The sequence below is a fragment of the Carlito syrichta genome, unplaced genomic scaffold (assembly GCF_000164805.1).
Source record: "Carlito syrichta isolate Samal-C Ts95f unplaced genomic scaffold, Tarsius_syrichta-2.0.1 Scaffold314071, whole genome shotgun sequence".
Taxonomy (NCBI): domain Eukaryota; kingdom Metazoa; phylum Chordata; class Mammalia; order Primates; family Tarsiidae; genus Carlito; species Carlito syrichta.
In genome coordinates this window covers 444,795-461,206 of record NW_007258167.1, presented here as the reverse complement: position 1 = coordinate 461,206, position 16,412 = coordinate 444,795, and the positions used below count along the sequence as shown (strand labels likewise).

The window sequence follows — 16,412 nt, the reverse complement described above, 5'->3', positions numbered from 1 at the left end:
GTATCCTCAGCATCTGGAACAATGTCATACATTAAGTAGATGCTTATTAAATATTTGCTGAATCAATGAGGCACAATGGGATAAAGAAAAATATTTTAATTCTGGCTCCCAACTTGCCTTACTTAAACTTTTAGTGCCTCAGTTTTCTTATCTATAAAATGAGGATAGTAATAGTTACTGCCTCATGGAGATACGGTGTCTGGTGTAGTGTTCAGCATCTAGTAATTACTCAGTAAATGTTCCCTATGATTGATGAGATTACTGGTGTATCTTGTGGTGATATCTCTTTTTTCTAGCTGGTGGATTTTTTAAAAGATGAAATAATAATAGCAAGATATTTTGTGCTTATATTGGCTGGAACTACCACACAACAACCCTAGGAAGTGCTTTCATTATTTCCATTTTAGGATGAGGGAATAAAGGCACAAGAGGTTAAACAACGTTCCTCAGCCGGGCTCGGTGGCTCAGCCTGTAATCCTGCGCCTTTGGGAGGCCGAGGTGAGTGGATTGCCTGAGCCCGCGGGTTCGAGACCCACCTGGGCAGGCGAAACCTCATCTCTACAATAAATCAAAAAATCAGCCGGGCGTGGTAGCGCATGCCTGTATTTCCGGCTACTTGGAAGGCTGAGGCGGAAGGATCGCCGGAGCCCAGCAGGTCGAGGTGCGGTGGCCGGGAGCGGCCACTGCACTCCAGTCTGGGCGACAGAGTGAGACTCCAACTCAAAAAATAAAATAAAATTAAAATAAATAAAATAAAAAAAAACAACGCTCCTCTTGCTGAAATTAGTAAGTGTCTGAGCTGGGATTTGAACCTAGGCCTAGAGACCATGCTTTTCACCTTAATTTTCACTGCTCTTCAGTGTGTGTGAGTGAAACTGTTTGGAAACAGAAGAAAAGGGGTATCTGTCAGTTGCTTTATTTCCTCTCTAGCAGCATGAGGAGTTGAAGGATAGGTGGTGCTGGGTGTCCTTCTCTCCTCCTCAGTGGAACTAATTCCTTTGCTGTAGCCAGATCTTGTCCAGGATCATCAGCTCTCTCCCCAGCTGCCTACCCCTCCTCCTCTGCACACCTTCAATTCATCCTTCCCACCTGGAAGTAGTACCAGGGAGCTGTCTTTGGCTATCACAATGGAAGGACTGGATGATGCCTGGTGAGCTGGGGCCAAAATTGCTCACAGTCCTGAAATAAGCAGTCCAGTCCTGTGCAGCAAAAGGACTTTCTTACTGAAAATGCCCCAAATGCTTCCATGATTTTTCTCTTCTGTGCTGTCTTTTCCACAGTCCTCACCGATACAAAGCATATGCTTTCTTCAAGGAGTAGCCTAAGTTGTCACTTTGAGACTGGAAGACTCAGCCACCCCTGTTTAACTCAAGCTCTCCTTTCGTTTCACAAATGTTTGTGGAGTGACAGCTGATGCAAGTGCAGCCTGGGACTCATATATGAATCTGGCAGTCCCTGTCTTGAGGGTGCTTTTGGCCTGTTGGGGAGTTGGGATTTGTACACAGGGACATCACAGGGCAGCTTATCATAGGTGTGCACTATGGAATTTTAGAGGAGACGAAGGTGCCTATTTGTGGAGCTGGCTCTTGAAGGACTAGAAGGATTAATGGATATGGTAGAATGAGCACTCTTGGTGGTAGAAATCACATGGACAAAATTACGGAGGTGTGGACATCCAAGGAGGATTCAGGAAATGGTGAGGGGTTTGGTTGAAATGTGTCATAAGCTTGATACAAGGAAATGAAAAGAGTTTTAAGATGGGAATGGAAGGTTGCATTGAAGTTGCTGAGGCCTTATATATGTAATGAAGATCTGGACTTTCATTAATTTAGAAATAGGGCCATCACAGGTTATTTGCTTAAGCAAAGCTGTAATGTGAGTTAATTGATAGTTTTGCATATTGTATCTGGTTGTGAGATCCATGAGGAATAGTAATAAAAGGAGTCTGGCAGAAAAGAACCTAGTTAAAAGGCTTTTGTAACCATCTCTTGTGAGTTGAATATGAGTGGCAGCAGTGGGAAAGCAAAGGAAGGAATAGAAACGAACAAAGAAAAGACACAGCTGAGTGACTGACTGGTAAGCAGTGGGAGAAGGTTTTAAGGTGGGCTACCAGGGAAATGGTGGGGCCTCAACAGACATCGGGTAGTTGAATAGTAGCTTTGAGGGGCTAAAGGTTTAGTTTTATACATGCTGAGTCTGAAGATTAGGGAGCTTGTGTAAGTGGAGGTGTGTGACAAGCAGTTGGTAATCTTGGGCTAGAGCTTAGGACAGGAATCAGGGCTGAAGAAAGGGCACTTCCTGCCAGAACATGATGGTTTCAAGTCTTAGGTGTAGATGAGACATTTGGAAGACAAGCGGAGGACTCAGGGAAGAACTCTGGTTTAATGTCCACATTAGTAAGGAGAATAGGAGATGACACAAGAGGTGGAGAAGCAGAAGAGGAACCAAGAAAGTAAGAAAGATGAACAATGGCTAATGCTGTAGAGGGTGAGGACAAGGATTGAATAAGTGCGTTGAATTTTATGACTGATAGAAACCTTTGAAATAGCAACTTAGTAGAATGGGTTAGAAATCAAGTCCTATGTCTTGTGAAACAAACATTTATAAACCTTTGTGTGTATGTATATGTGTATGTATGTGTATGTCTCTGCAGCGATATTTACAACTGAGTGATTATATTTGAACAGTGAGATTTTATGAGTGTTAATATTTTTCTGTCTTTATTTTCTTAGTGTTCTATAAAACCACTTTCTTTTAATTAAAAAAAACTTGATTGGTTTTTAAAGCTCTGATTTTTATTTCTGTATTTTAGGGATACCACAAAGAAAAGGCCAATTCTAGTGGGAAAATTAGGAAAGTGCTCCTAGAAGAGATGACATTTGAGCTGTACTTGAACAGACCCTATCAAGTAGTAGGCTAATAGGTTGTTAGTGAAGAAGCCAGTTCCTACTCTTATATCCTTACATTGCTGTGGTTTGAATGAGCCCCCCAAAACTCATGTTGAAATTTAATTACCATTGTAATAGTCTTAAGACCTTTAAGTGATGAATAGGTCATGAAGGCTCTGCCATAATAAATGGATTAATGATTAATCATCAATTAATTATTATTATAGTAGAGGGCTCCTGATAAAATAATACACTTAGCCTTCTTTTTCTCTCTCTGTCTTGTGCTCTTGTTCTCTTGCCCTTGTTTGCTATGTGATGCCTTCTGCCATGTTATAATGCAGCAAGAAGATGTAGCACCAGATGCTACCCCTTGATCTTAAACTTCACAGTCTCCAGAACTATGACCCAAATAAAATTCTGTTGTTTGTAAATTATGTAGTCTGTGGTATTCTGTTAGAGCAGCAGGAAATGGACTAAGACAACCATTATGTTATGCACTTGCTTATAAATTAGTTTGGAATCATTCTCTAATTTTCTCACAATTGTATATTTAGTGTTTTTCTGGGTCTTTATTATATTTAATATTTGTACAAATTTCCTCTGAAATTTTACAGTTCCGTTTTAAAATTTTTCTTTCTAAATGCTATTCTCTAGATTCAAAAGCATTCTTCTATGATTTGTGTTTCATATATAACATGCTATAACAGCTAGAAAAATATTCTGAATACTCAGCAATGGAAAGCTTCATCATGACTTCTCTCATGAGTATAAAATGTTGCTGGGCAAGTTTCTATTTAAATCATACTCGCTAGACTTGACTGACTGCGGGAGTTCACAGGGCGCATGCTGCAGATTGCTTTACTTTCAACAAGGTAAGTTTCTACCTCCATTAGGGACTAATACAGGGTATTCAACAAAGGTTCAGGCCAGGCCCATTGAGGTTGTTAAGAAACTAAATACCAGTTCATGAGAAACTTAAATCAGCTCATGAAAAAAGGGCTTTTTAGAAGAATGCTCTAGGAAATTTCGTGGAAACCAAGGACAGACAATAAAGCTTAGCAGGTCTCAGAAGACCTGGATATAGAATTCATAGGGAACCCGCTTATCAGTCCTCCCTGTCTCACTCTCATGCTTGGAACTTTGATTTCTCACTTCTCTGTTCCCTTTTCTTCTCAGAATGGGCTCTTACTGCTTCACATGGTTTCTGCTTTCCCATAATTTCAGCACACGTCTGGGTCAGAATAATCTCCTGTGTAGAGATCTCTTATTTTTTTTTTTTAAAGATTTGTTTTTAAAAATCAAATAAGACATGCCCTAGCAGAAATATGACCAGTAAAGTATAACATTTAAAAAAAGTATATTAATTTCTCCTTTATCCAACCTCTTTGACTCTTAGTACCTCTCCCTAAAGTTTAAGAGTTTCTTGTATAACCTTTTGTGAAAATATATATAAAGATACATAGGGATATACATACATACACATGTAAAATGACCATAAATACAAATATTCTTTTATCAAAAGTTATCATTTCTATACACTCTTCAACACTTAAAAAAGAATTACTTGTATATTTGGCATTCTTTCTATACTAGTTAACACAAAATTTACCTTTTTTCTTTTTAGAGGTTAAATATGGGTAGATAAGATTTCATTTTATGTAATGATTATGACTTAATAGACAATCTTTCCATGATAATAGAAATTTAGATTGTGTCTGGTTTTCTACTGAAAATAATGCTACAATGAACAATCTTGTATGTTGAGCTACTAGAAGTTAATAGAGTTTTAGCTCTTATATTTGTTCAGTAATTAAAGTAAATTTTTATATGCAGTATAAGAATAGAGATTGATTTTCTTTTTTGCATATTGCTATACAATTGTTTCAGCATGGCTTTTTTTTTCTTTATTTTTTATTTGAGGTGTGCCTGTCCCTCACCTGGCAGTTTCTGTCAACTGCCAATCCCACTCCCCCTCCCCTGGCAGATTCCCACTACTACCAATCCCTTTCTTACAGAATGATAATTATTCAAGGTCCACTTATGAGTGAGAACATGTGGTACTCTGTTCTTTGTTTCTGTGATAGATCACTGAGTATGATAGACCCTAAATCCGTCCAAGTTGCTGCAAAGTCCATATGTTTGTCCTTCTTTACGGCTGCATAATATTCCATTATGTGTGTGTACCACAATTTTTTTTAAATCCAGTCCAGCTTTGATGGGCAGCAGGGTTGGTTCCATGTTTTTGCTATTGTGAATAGAGGTGCAACAAACATGCGTGTGTAGGTATCTTATTTGTAGAATGATTTGAGTTCCTCCGGGTATATTCCCAATAGGAGGATAGCTAGGTCATATGAAAGGTCAGTTTCTAGTTCTTTCAGAAATTGCCACACAGTCTTCCAAAGAGGTTGCACTAGTTTGCATTCCCACTAGCAGTGTAGAGGTTCCTTTTTCTCCACATCCTTGCCAGCTTCTGTTGTTTGTTTTATTGATGATGGCCATTCTTACTGGGGATAGGTGTTATCTCAATGGAGTTTTGATTTGCTTTTCTCTGATGATGAGTGAGGCTGAGCACTTTTTCATGCGTCTGTTGGTTGTCCGTAAATCTTCTTTTGAGAAGTGTCTTTCATGTCTTTTGCCCACTTTTTAAAATGAGGCTGTTTGTTTTTTTCTTTTTGGCACATTTGAGTTCCTTGTAGATCCTAGATGTTAGGCCTTTGTCAGATATACAGTTGGCAAATATTTTTTCCTATTCTGTGGGCTGTCTCCCTGCTCTCTTGATGGTTTCTTTTGATTTATAGAAGTTCGTTAGTTTGATGAGGTCCCACTTGTCTGTCTTATTTCTTGAGGTATTGGCCTTTAAGGTTTTGGATAGGAATTGGTTGCCGGTTCCAACTCCCATAAGGGTGTCTCCTGCATTTTCTAAGATTCTTTTCGTTTGAGGTTTTACATTTAGGTCTTTGATCCATTTAGAGTTAATTTTTTTGTATGGCGATAGGTAGGGGTCCTGTTTCAATCTTCTGCATGTGATCAGCCGGTTTTCCCAGCACCATTTGCTGACTAGGTTCTCCTCTCCCCAGTGGTTGTTGTGGAGGCTTTGTCAAAGATGAGTTGGTTGAGAAATTGAGACTTTGGTCCAGAATCTCTATCCTGTTCCATTGGTCTATGTGCCTGTTCCCGTACCAATACCAGACTGTTTTGATTACTGTAGCCTTATAGTAAAGTTTGAAGTCTGGAAGTGTGAGACCTCCTGCTTTGTTTCTTTTGCTAAGGATTATTTTGGCTATTCATGGTCATTTATGTTTCCATATGAGTTTCTATATTTTCATTTCCAGGTCTGAGAAGAATGATCTTGGTAATTTAATGGGTATTGCGTTGAATCTGCAGATTGCCTTTGGTAAGATGGACATCTTAATAATGCTGATTCTTCCATGAGCATGGAATATTTTTCCATTTGTTTGTGTCTTCTTGGATTTCTTTGAGCAGTGTTTTGTAGTTCTCATTGTAGAGGTCTTTCACTTCTCTGGTTAGGAAGATGCTGAGGTATTTCATTTTTGTGTGTGACTATTGTAAATGGGATTGTGCTTTTCATTTGAGTCTCTGCCTGCTTGTTGTTGGTGTATAAGAAAGCAACTGTCTTTTGCACATTTATTTTTTACCCTGAGACTTTGCCAAAATCCTTTATCAGTGCAAGCAGGTTTTTGACAGATTCTTTTGGATTTTCAAGGTATAGGATAATATCGTCAGCAAAGAGGGATAACTTGACTTCCTCTTTTCCTATTTGGGTAACCCTGATTTCCTTCATTGTCCAATTGCCATAGCTAGGACTTCCAACACAATGTTGAATAAGAGGGGTGAGAGTGGGTAACCTTGTCCTGTTCCAGTTTTCAGGGGAAATGTTTCCAATTTCTGTCCATTTAGCAATATGTTAGTGGTAGGTTTACTATTTAGAGGTATGTTCCTTCTATACCCAGGTGTTTGAGGGTTTTTATCAAGAAAGGATGCTGGATCTTATCAAAAGTTTTTCTGCATCTAATGAGATAATACTGTGGTTCTTGTTTTGGCATCTGTTGATGTTTAATTACATTTATGCTCCTGTGAGTGTTGAACCAGCCCTGCATCCTGGGGATGAATCCTACTTGGTCATGGTGGATGATTTTTGAGATGTGTTTTTGGATCCAATTTGCTAGAATCTTGTTGAGGATTTTGCAACTATGTTCATAAGGGATATTGGCCTGTAGTTCTCTTTTTTAGTTGGGTCTCTACCCAGTTTGGGCATCAGTGTGATGTTAGCTAAGTAAAATGATTTGAAGGGAATGCCATCTTTCTCAATTGCCTGGAATACTTTCAGTAGGATTGGTATCAGCTCCTCCCTGTATGTTTTGCAGAATTCTGCTGGAAAGTCATCTGATCCAGGGTTGTTTTTTTTTTAATAGGTAGTTTTGTATGACAGAGTCAATTTCCTGGGTTGTTATTGATCTATTTAGTGTCTCAGTGTCTTCTTGTTTCAACCTGGGGAGGTTGTGTGATGTCAGAAAGTCCTCCATTTCATTTAGGTTGTCAAATTTGTTTCCATATAGGTGTACATAGTAATCTCTGATAATCTTTTGTATTTCTTTGGAGTCAGTTGTGATTTGATCTGTTGTATTTCTGATTGTGTTTGTTTGGGTTTTTCTCTCTTTTTGGGGGTCATTTTGGCTAGGGGGGGTCCATCAATCTTGTTAATTCTTTCAAAGAACCAGCTTTTTGTTTTGTTGTTGTTTTCTATGATATTTTTGTCTTCTATGTCCTGTATTTGGGCTCTTATTTTGGTAATTTGGATTATTCTGCTAAAGTTAGAGTTTGGGTAGTCTTCTCTTTCTAGCCCCCTTAGGTGATTTGTTAGGCTCTCAACTTGTGATCTTTCCATTTTCTTGATGTATGCTCCTAGAGATATAAATTCCCCTCCTAGACATGGCATCCCAGGGGTTTTGGTACGATGTTTCTTCATTTTCATTTGTTTTCAAGAGTCTTTTAACTTCTTCTTTGATTTCAGTGCTGATCTGGTAGTTCTTCAGCATCATGCTGTTTAGTGTCCATGTCTTTTCAGGCTTTGGAGAAATTTTGTTGGTATTGATATTTATTTTTATTCCACTGTGGTCTGAGAAGGTGCATGGCAATATTTCAACCTTACGGAATTTGTTTATGCTTGATTTATGGCCAAGAATGTGATCAATCTTGGAGTACATTCCACGTGATGATGAGTAGAATGTATATTCTGTGGTGTTGGGTGGAATAATCTGTAGGTATCTGTTAAGTCAATTTGGTCGAGTGTCAAGTTTAGGTTCTGGATCTCCTTGATTTTTTGCCTCATTGATCTATCTAGGGCTGTTAGTGGGGTATTCAAGTTCTCTGCTATAAGTGCTAGAGTCAATATCTTTTTTTAGTTTACTTAGTAGTTGCTTTATAAATGCTGGTGCTCCTGTGTTGGGTGCATATATGTTTAGGATGTATATTTCTTTTTGATGGATTGAATCTTTTATATTATGTGGTGTTCTTTTGTATCTTTTAAAATTTTTAATAGTTTAAAGGTTGTTTTGTCTGGTATTAAGATCACGACTCCTGCCTTCTTTTGTGATCCATTTGCCTGGAAACTCATTTTCCATCCTTTTTTTTTTTTTTTTTGAGTTGGAGTCTCACTCTGTCACCCAGACTGGAGTGCAGTGGCCGCTCCCAGTCACCACAGCCTCAACCTGCTGGGCTCTGGTGATCTTTCCACCCCAGCCTTCCGAGTAGCTGGAATTACAGGCACATGCTACCATGCCCAGCTGATTTTTTGATTTATTGTAGAGATGAGGTCTCGCCAAGTTGCCCAGGTGGGTCTCGAACCCATGGGCTCAGGCAACCACTCACTTCAACCTCCCAAAGCACGGGATTACAGGCTGAGCCACCAAGCCTGGCTGTTTTCCATCCTTTAACTTTGAGTCTGTGTGCATCCCTTGTGGTGAGATGAGTTTCCTGGATGCGGCAAATAATTGGATCATGGTTTCTTATCCAGTTTGCCATTCTGTGTCTTTTCAGTGGTGCATTTAGTCCATTCACATTCATGCTGATTATTGAAATGTGATTGTTTAACCCTGTCATGAGGTTCTTATAAAGTTTTTGTTGTTGTTGTTTGCATGTTTTCTTTTGGCTTTAGGGTTGATGTATGTGTGTATTTTCCAGTTTCTTGTTGCACTGCATTCTCTGTTGATTCTGTATGTGTGTATTTTCCAGTTTCTTGTTGCTCTGCTGTTCTCTTGGGAAGTGTGTGGTCATTCTTTTTTCTTTCTTCTGTGCTTAATTCCTTTTTAAGTAGCTCTTATAGAGCTGGTATGGAGGTTGCATAATCTCTTAGGGATTGAATGTCTGGGAAGGATTTTAATTCTCCATCACTGATGAAGCTGAGCTTGGCTGAGTAGAAAATTCTTGGTTGAAATTGTTTATCTTTGAGGACTTTGAATATAGGGCTCCAGTCCCTTCTTGCTTGTAGGCCTGCTGCTATTCTGATTGGTTTTCCCTGGTATGTAGTCTGACCTTTCTCTCTTGCTGCCTTTAGGACTTTTTCTTTTGTGCCTACTTTGTGTCAGTGAATTATTATGTGTCTAGGGATTGATCTTCTCATTTGATGTCCTGTGGGGGTTCTCTGTATCTCTTGTGCTTTGCTGGTCACATTTCTGGTGAGACAGGGAAAGTTTTCTTGGATTACCTCCTGGAATACTTGCTCCAAGTTGTTCTCCATTTTGCCTTCTTCTTCTGGGATACCAATCAGGCATAGGTTCAGCCTCTTGATATAATTGCACATCTCTTGTAGACATTGTTCTTTCTTTCTGTGTTTTTTACAGATCAGGCTAATTCCATGTTCTGGTCTTCAAGTTCTGAGATTCTTTCTTTAGCTCGATTAATTCTGCTTTCCATGCTTGTCATCTTGTTATTTAGTTCCTAGATGAAATTTTTTATTGAAAAATCTCTGTTACAATTTCTTTCAATGTTGTATCTTGTCTTTCTTGAGCCTTATTCACTCTTTCCATCCATTCCCTAGTCCCTGTCATAATTTGAGGCCAGTCATTGGTGACTTCCATTGTTTGGGCACCAAGGTCTGATTTTTCAGGAGTTTTGTCTTTGGTACACTTGAAATTGCCTGTCGTCTTCCTTTGGTTTTTCCTCATTTGTGGCATATTTCTTGTTTTTCTCTTTAGTTCTGTTATTCAGTGTCAGTGAGAGAGGCTTTCCCTTCTGATGTTTGCTCAGCTCTCTATTCTTCCCTGATCCTGGCTCTGAATTTGTTCTATTTTGAAACAGGACTGTGAGTGGGAAGTTTTGCTGTGTCTTGTAGTTTTGAAAGTCGTATAAGGTAGGGGATGAAGAGCTAGCATTCAGAAACTACTTGCAAATTACAGTGTTCACTGATTGTGGTATGTGTTCCCCAAGATCCACTCCTCACCACCACTCTATATGACAATGCAATGGGTATGTGTGTATACCCCCTGAGTCCAAGATACAGTAACAGAAATGAGAAGCACAGAGAAAATTAGAATGAAATAAGATGGACAAGAATTTAAAAAGAAAGAAAGAAAGAAAGAAAGCACAGGATCTTGAAAGCAGAAACTAAAGCGAAAAACAATTGAACACACATACACATATCTACCCACACACCCCAAAACAAACTGGAATACAACAAAGTGAAACAAAACAAACAACAGCAAAAAAACCCCCAAAACAAAAAACAAAAACAAAAAAACCCCAGGAAAACTAAACACACACATACATGCCTAGCACAAAATGAATGGAGAGGAAAAACAGAAACACTGTGGGGGCGGGGGGGGAGGATTTCAGATTGAACTCTCACACATATATTGACACACACCTTAAACCAAATAATAATAATAAGAATAACAAAAGAGCAAAATCAAACAACCACCACCAACAAAAAACTGAATGATGAACACTCAGTCATTCACATAAGCACATAAACAGAAAAAAAAAAGAAGAAAAAGAAAAAGAAGAAAAAAAGGGTAGATTCTGATCAAACCCTCACATACACAATCATGCACAAAGGAAAAATATTTAAAAATAGATGAACTAACAAACAGGCAAAAAATTTTAAAATTTAAAAAAATTAAAAATAAGAAAGAGAGAAATACAAAACTCCTGCCCTCTTGTGGCAGGCTCTGTAATTGTTCCTCTCTTCTGTTCTCTCCTGCAGAGCTTCCACCTCTTTCACTCTTCTGGAGCAGGGAAGGAGGAGGGGCAGTGAGGATGGGTGAGGCTGCAGTCCTCCCCTCTCACTCTCATATGGTCAGAGAGATCTCCTCCAGTGGGGAGGTATGGGATTGTGTACTCACAGGGTTGCCCCAGTCAGGTCTATCCTGGAATGGAGTTCTCCTATTGTGACTGACATCCAGGCTCCATCTGGGTTTTTCCCTCTCATTTGTGGCCCAGGTGTGTGAGTCTGATGTTCAGAGGATTGCTAGGGAGAAGGGAGTTTGTGTCAGCCCTGGACTCATCACTGATCTCTTTGGAGTTCTTCCTCCTCCTTTTCTGACCATACCTTTTGATCTGCAGCTGGATCAGGGTAAAGAGATGGGGTGCCTGGGACTCAGCACTCATCAGGTCTCTCTGAAGTTTGTGCTTTCAGGATATTCCCTCTGAGTCACAATCAACCCCTGAGTAATTGATCTGCCAGTCACAAAGATGGAGTCTGTTGCTTCAAGTTGAGCAAGTCAGAGCACCTTCCTGCCCCTCCTTCAAGATGGTGGTGGGGTGCCTCTCTTGTCCTCTCTGGTGGGACTCTGCCTCTGGTCTCTCTACGCAACCCCTGCTGCCTGTGTCTGGTGGTGCTGAAGTGGTGAGGCAAAACCTGGGGCTGGCAGTATCGTCTGTTGCAGTGGTGTGGCAGAACCTGGAGCCAGTAGTCTCTCCCCATCACTTCTTCACAGGAAAATGTTTGTCCTTTAAAAAAAAATGGTGCTTGGCTTCTGCAACCTGGAAAGCACCAGGGAGCAAACAAAGAAGCTGTAGCACCAGCTGCTGTATCAGGAGGATCCTGGCCACTTGCTCACGAGCCCCCACTTAATCAGTCTCTCCCAGTATTTTCTTCCTAAGAAGGATTTTGTTGATTTGAAAAAAAAAATGGGACCTGACTTCTGCATCCCAGGAATCACTAGACTCCAAGCTGAGCAGCTGCAGCACCAGCCACTGCACCAGGAAGGCCCTGGCCACTAGGTCCCTAGCCCTCACTCAGTCAGCCACTCACATACCCACTCACTCACCTGCATGTACACAAAGTTTTCCATACACTCACTCACTCACACTGGGACTTACACAGTTCTACTGGCTTGGCTGCCATCTTCCCCGACTCAGCAGTGTTGGTTAAAAAGTTTTTCTAGTATATAGACATACGTTTTATTTTTAAATATTGACCTTGTATCCTATAATATTTTATAAACTCACTAATTAGTTCTAGCAGCATTTTTGTAAATTTTTAAATAGTTGATTGTGTTATCTGCAGTTATCTGCCCAATTTACTTATTTTCTAATCTGGATTTTTACAATTTTTTTTTTTTATAGTGACGAGGTCTTGCTATGTTACCTAGGCTCATCTTGATCTCTTGATCTCAGTGATCCTCCTGCCTCAACCTCCCAAAGTGCAGGATACAGGCATGAGCCACTCTGCCTGGTCTAATCTGAATGTCCTGAATTTCTTTTTCTTGCCTTATTGTACTGGCTCTACCACAATATTGAATGGAAGTGATGGAAGCAGACATCCTTGCCTTGTTACTAATAATTAAGTTGAAAATTCAATCTTCACTATTGTGTGATGTTAATTCTGGGTTTTTCCAAGATACCCATATTGGATTGAAGAAGTTCTCTTTTATTTCTAGTCTGTTGAGAGGTTTTTTTGTTTGCTTGTTTGTTTGTTTTTAAATCTTGAATGGATGTTGAATTTTTTCAAATGCTTTTTCTGCATCTGTTGGCATAATCAAATGACTTTTCTTTTATGATCTGCTAAAATGATCAGTCAAAGTGTGCTTTTTAAAAAAATTATATGCATAACGTAAATGCATAGTAGAATTATGGAGAGAAAGGGTATAGGTGTTTGGTAGATTTTGACTAATAAATCCTCAAAAAGATTGTGCCAGTGTACACTGTCACTCATGTTGTCTTAAAAGTGCTTATATTTCCAGATTCTTCTCAACACTGTGTATTATCAAACTTAAAAAAAAAATCTAGTCTGTATGGTAGGAGGCAAATGTTACCTCGTTTTGATCTGCACTTTAAAATTATGAGTGAGACTTAGTATCTTTTCTATGCCTCTTACACATTTGAATTCCTTTTTTCTTGGGTTGTTCCTTTTCTTATTGTATATATTCTTGATAAAATAAGAAAATTAGCTCCTGATGCAAATATTTTTTTCTAGTTTGTTTTTGGAAAAATGTTAGTATTTAAAATTTTTGGAGGGTTATAGAGAAGTTTTTTAATACTTGTGTGCAATTATATATATTAATTTTTTTCCTTTGGGTTTTACATTCTGCTTTTAAAGATCTCTTTCCTATGCAAAGATTAGAATATACTTATTTATTTTTAAAAAGTTTTGAGCCACTTCAATCTTTTTGGTGAAAGGAATAAGGTAGGAATCTGGCTTTATTTTTTTTTCTAAACAGCCAGCAAGTTAAGCCAGCATTGTTAACCAAATAGTATTATTTAGTTCATTATGTTTGCCTATTGATTTGAAATGTAATCTTTATCATAAGCCCTTATGTATTTGAGTCTATCCTTGAGTTTTTCTTCAAACTATCTATTTATATTTACTCCTATAGCATAATGTTTTGATTACTGTAGCTAGTCTGATTATGTTCTTGAGTTCTTCTTTTTCAGAGCTTTCATGATTTTACATGTTTAATTTTCAAGTTGAACTTTAATATAATTTTGGCAAATTCTTTTTTTTTTTTTTATAGACAAGGTCTCACTCTGTCACCCAAGCTGGAGTGCTGTGGTGTGATCATATGACTATGATCAGTGGTCATGGCTCACTGTAATCTTGAATTTCTGGGCTCTAGCAATTCTCCCATTTCATCATCCTAAGTAGCTGGGACTAAAGGTGCACACCACCACACCCTGCTAGTTTATTTTTTGTAGAGACCAGGTATTGCTATGTTGCCTAGACTGATCTTGAACCCCTGGGCTTAGGTGATTTTCTTGCCTCAGCCTCCCAAAGTTCTTGCTGAGATTACAGTCGTGAACCACTGCAGCTGGCTCATTTTGTCAAATTCTTAAAAAAAAGAAAAAGAAAAAGAAAAAGTATATTTACTTTCAAGATACATCTAGGAAAAATCAACATCTTCATAGTAAAATTTCTTATCCAAGAATACTGTATATGTTTTCCCATTTATTTAAGCCTTCTTTTGTTTAATCTATTGATTTTAAGATTTTTCTTTGTGTACATTCTGCTCTATTCTTGTTAGATTTTTCTTTGGGTATTTTACTCCTTTTTTGATTCCCATTAAAATGGTATTTATTTTCTGGCTGATTACTTTTTATGTACCGGGGGTGCCAAAAAATGTATACACATTTGCTCAAAAGATGGCATTAATCAAATGAATGCCAGTGTTATCATGAGACAGGTGGGACAGTAGAACTGGCCAGTGCCACCATCTACCAAGTGTGACTTGTTATTGGTATATACTGAGTATTACAATTTTAATACAGTTTTTTCCTTTCTTAAAATGCATATACTTTTTTTGGCATCCTCTGCATAGAAAAAATGCATTTTGAAATTGTTTGATTTTTATATGCTAATTTTATACTCAGCCTCTCAATGAATTAACTTAAAAGTTTTTTTAATTGTTAAATTGATATTCCAGGATTTAATCATTTCACTGTTTTCTTTTTTGCCATCTTCTTGGTGTTTATTCCTATTCGTTCTTTTGTCTAATTGCAATGGCTAATACTTCCAAAACAATGCAAAATAATATAGTGATTGTAGGAGATCCCTGTCTTTGTTTTCTTACTTTATTAGTGAGGGTTCCAGAAATCTACTATTAAGTAAGTGGATTCAGTAAGCTGTAGACTTTTTGTTTGAGAGAGGTTTTATGCTACAAAGGAATTAATCTATTTTAAGTTTTCTAATGGTCAAAAAAATTAAAATGGATATTGAAATTTCTAAAATTCATTTTGGATATTCATTTGTTCATGGGGTTTTGCACTTTTATATAATAATGGGAAACTCATGGTAATATATTCCCTAATGTTGAATTATCTTCACCAAATTCTATTGGTTGATTTTTAATTTAGGATTTTTATACAAGTATTCTTAAGTGAGGTTGGTTGTAGTTTTATTTTTCTGTAGTACTCTAAACAGGTTTTTACTCTAAGTAATTTGGAGTTTTTCTTCTTTCTCCATGTCCTAGAAAAGTATAAATAAAATTGAAATGATCTGTTCTTTGAAGGTCTGAAAGAATTTATTGTTAAAAACCAACTGAGGCTGTGGCTTTTAGGGGGCTAACTCTTTTTAGAAAAAAATTCTTAATTTCTTTCACTATTATATGTCTACTTAAGTTTCCTGTTTCTTTTGGGTAAAATTTTTGCTATTTATATTTACCTAAGAAGGCATTCACTTTGTGATTTATTTGCAACAAATTATATTTATAATTTATTTATTTAGATATTTTCAAAGTAGTCTCAGAATTTTTAAATTTTTAAATGCATCTGTTGCATTTTTATTTCTAGTTTTATTTGTATTTTTTCCCCTTTGATTAATTTGTTTTATTTTGTCCCCAGAGAACCCCATCTTTAATTTAATTATGTATTCTATTGTTTTTCTGTTTTCTAATTCATCAATTTCTGATTTCATTTTGTCTTATACTTTCCTTATCTTATTTTGTTGATCTATCTTCTTGAATAAAATGTTTTTAAAATTTGTTTTATTACCATTTGCTTGGTAAAATGTTTAGTTCTATAAGATTTTATCTTGAGTCCAGACTCCCAAGTTTTTTGCTTGGTAGTATCTTCAATGCTGTTATTTTTATATACTTCATAATTTCAGTTTTGACTTTTTTGCCTAAGTTTCTTCTTTTATTGTTAATATCTAGTGTTATTGTAATATGGTCAGGGAAGATTGTTCTAATTCCATTTGCCTGGAATGTATTGAGGCTTTACTTTGTGGCCTAATGTATTCTGTATTTTTAAAATTAAAATATCAGCTGAACTCGGTGGCTCAGCCTGTAATCCCACGCTTTGGGAGGCTGAGGTGAGTGGATTGCCTGATCCTTCGGGTTCGAGACCCGCCTGGGTAACTTGGCGAGACCTCATCTCTACAATAAATCAAAAAGTCAGCCAGGTGTGGTAGCACACGCCTGTAGTTCCAGCTACATGGAAGGCTAAGGTGGAAGGATCTCCGGAGCCCAGCAGGTCGAGGCTGCGGTGGCCAGGAGTGGCCACTGCACTCCAGTCTGGGAGACGGAGTGAGACTCCAACTCAAAAAAATTAATAAATTAAATAAAAATTAAA

The 16,412-nt window shown here is 37.7% G+C and overlaps 1 protein-coding gene across 1 annotated transcript in view; it reads left to right on the top strand.

Moving 5' to 3' along the window:
- The first annotated feature begins 3,731 nt into the window (after positions 1-3,731).
- MYO3B (myosin IIIB) overlaps positions 3,732-16,412 on the top strand; it is a 332,356-nt gene continuing 319,675 nt past the window's right edge. The window contains exon 1 of the mRNA XM_008070949.2: positions 3,732-3,760. Coding sequence (XP_008069140.2) covers positions 3,732-3,760 — 29 coding nt within the window. The remainder of the gene's footprint in view (positions 3,761-16,412) is intronic.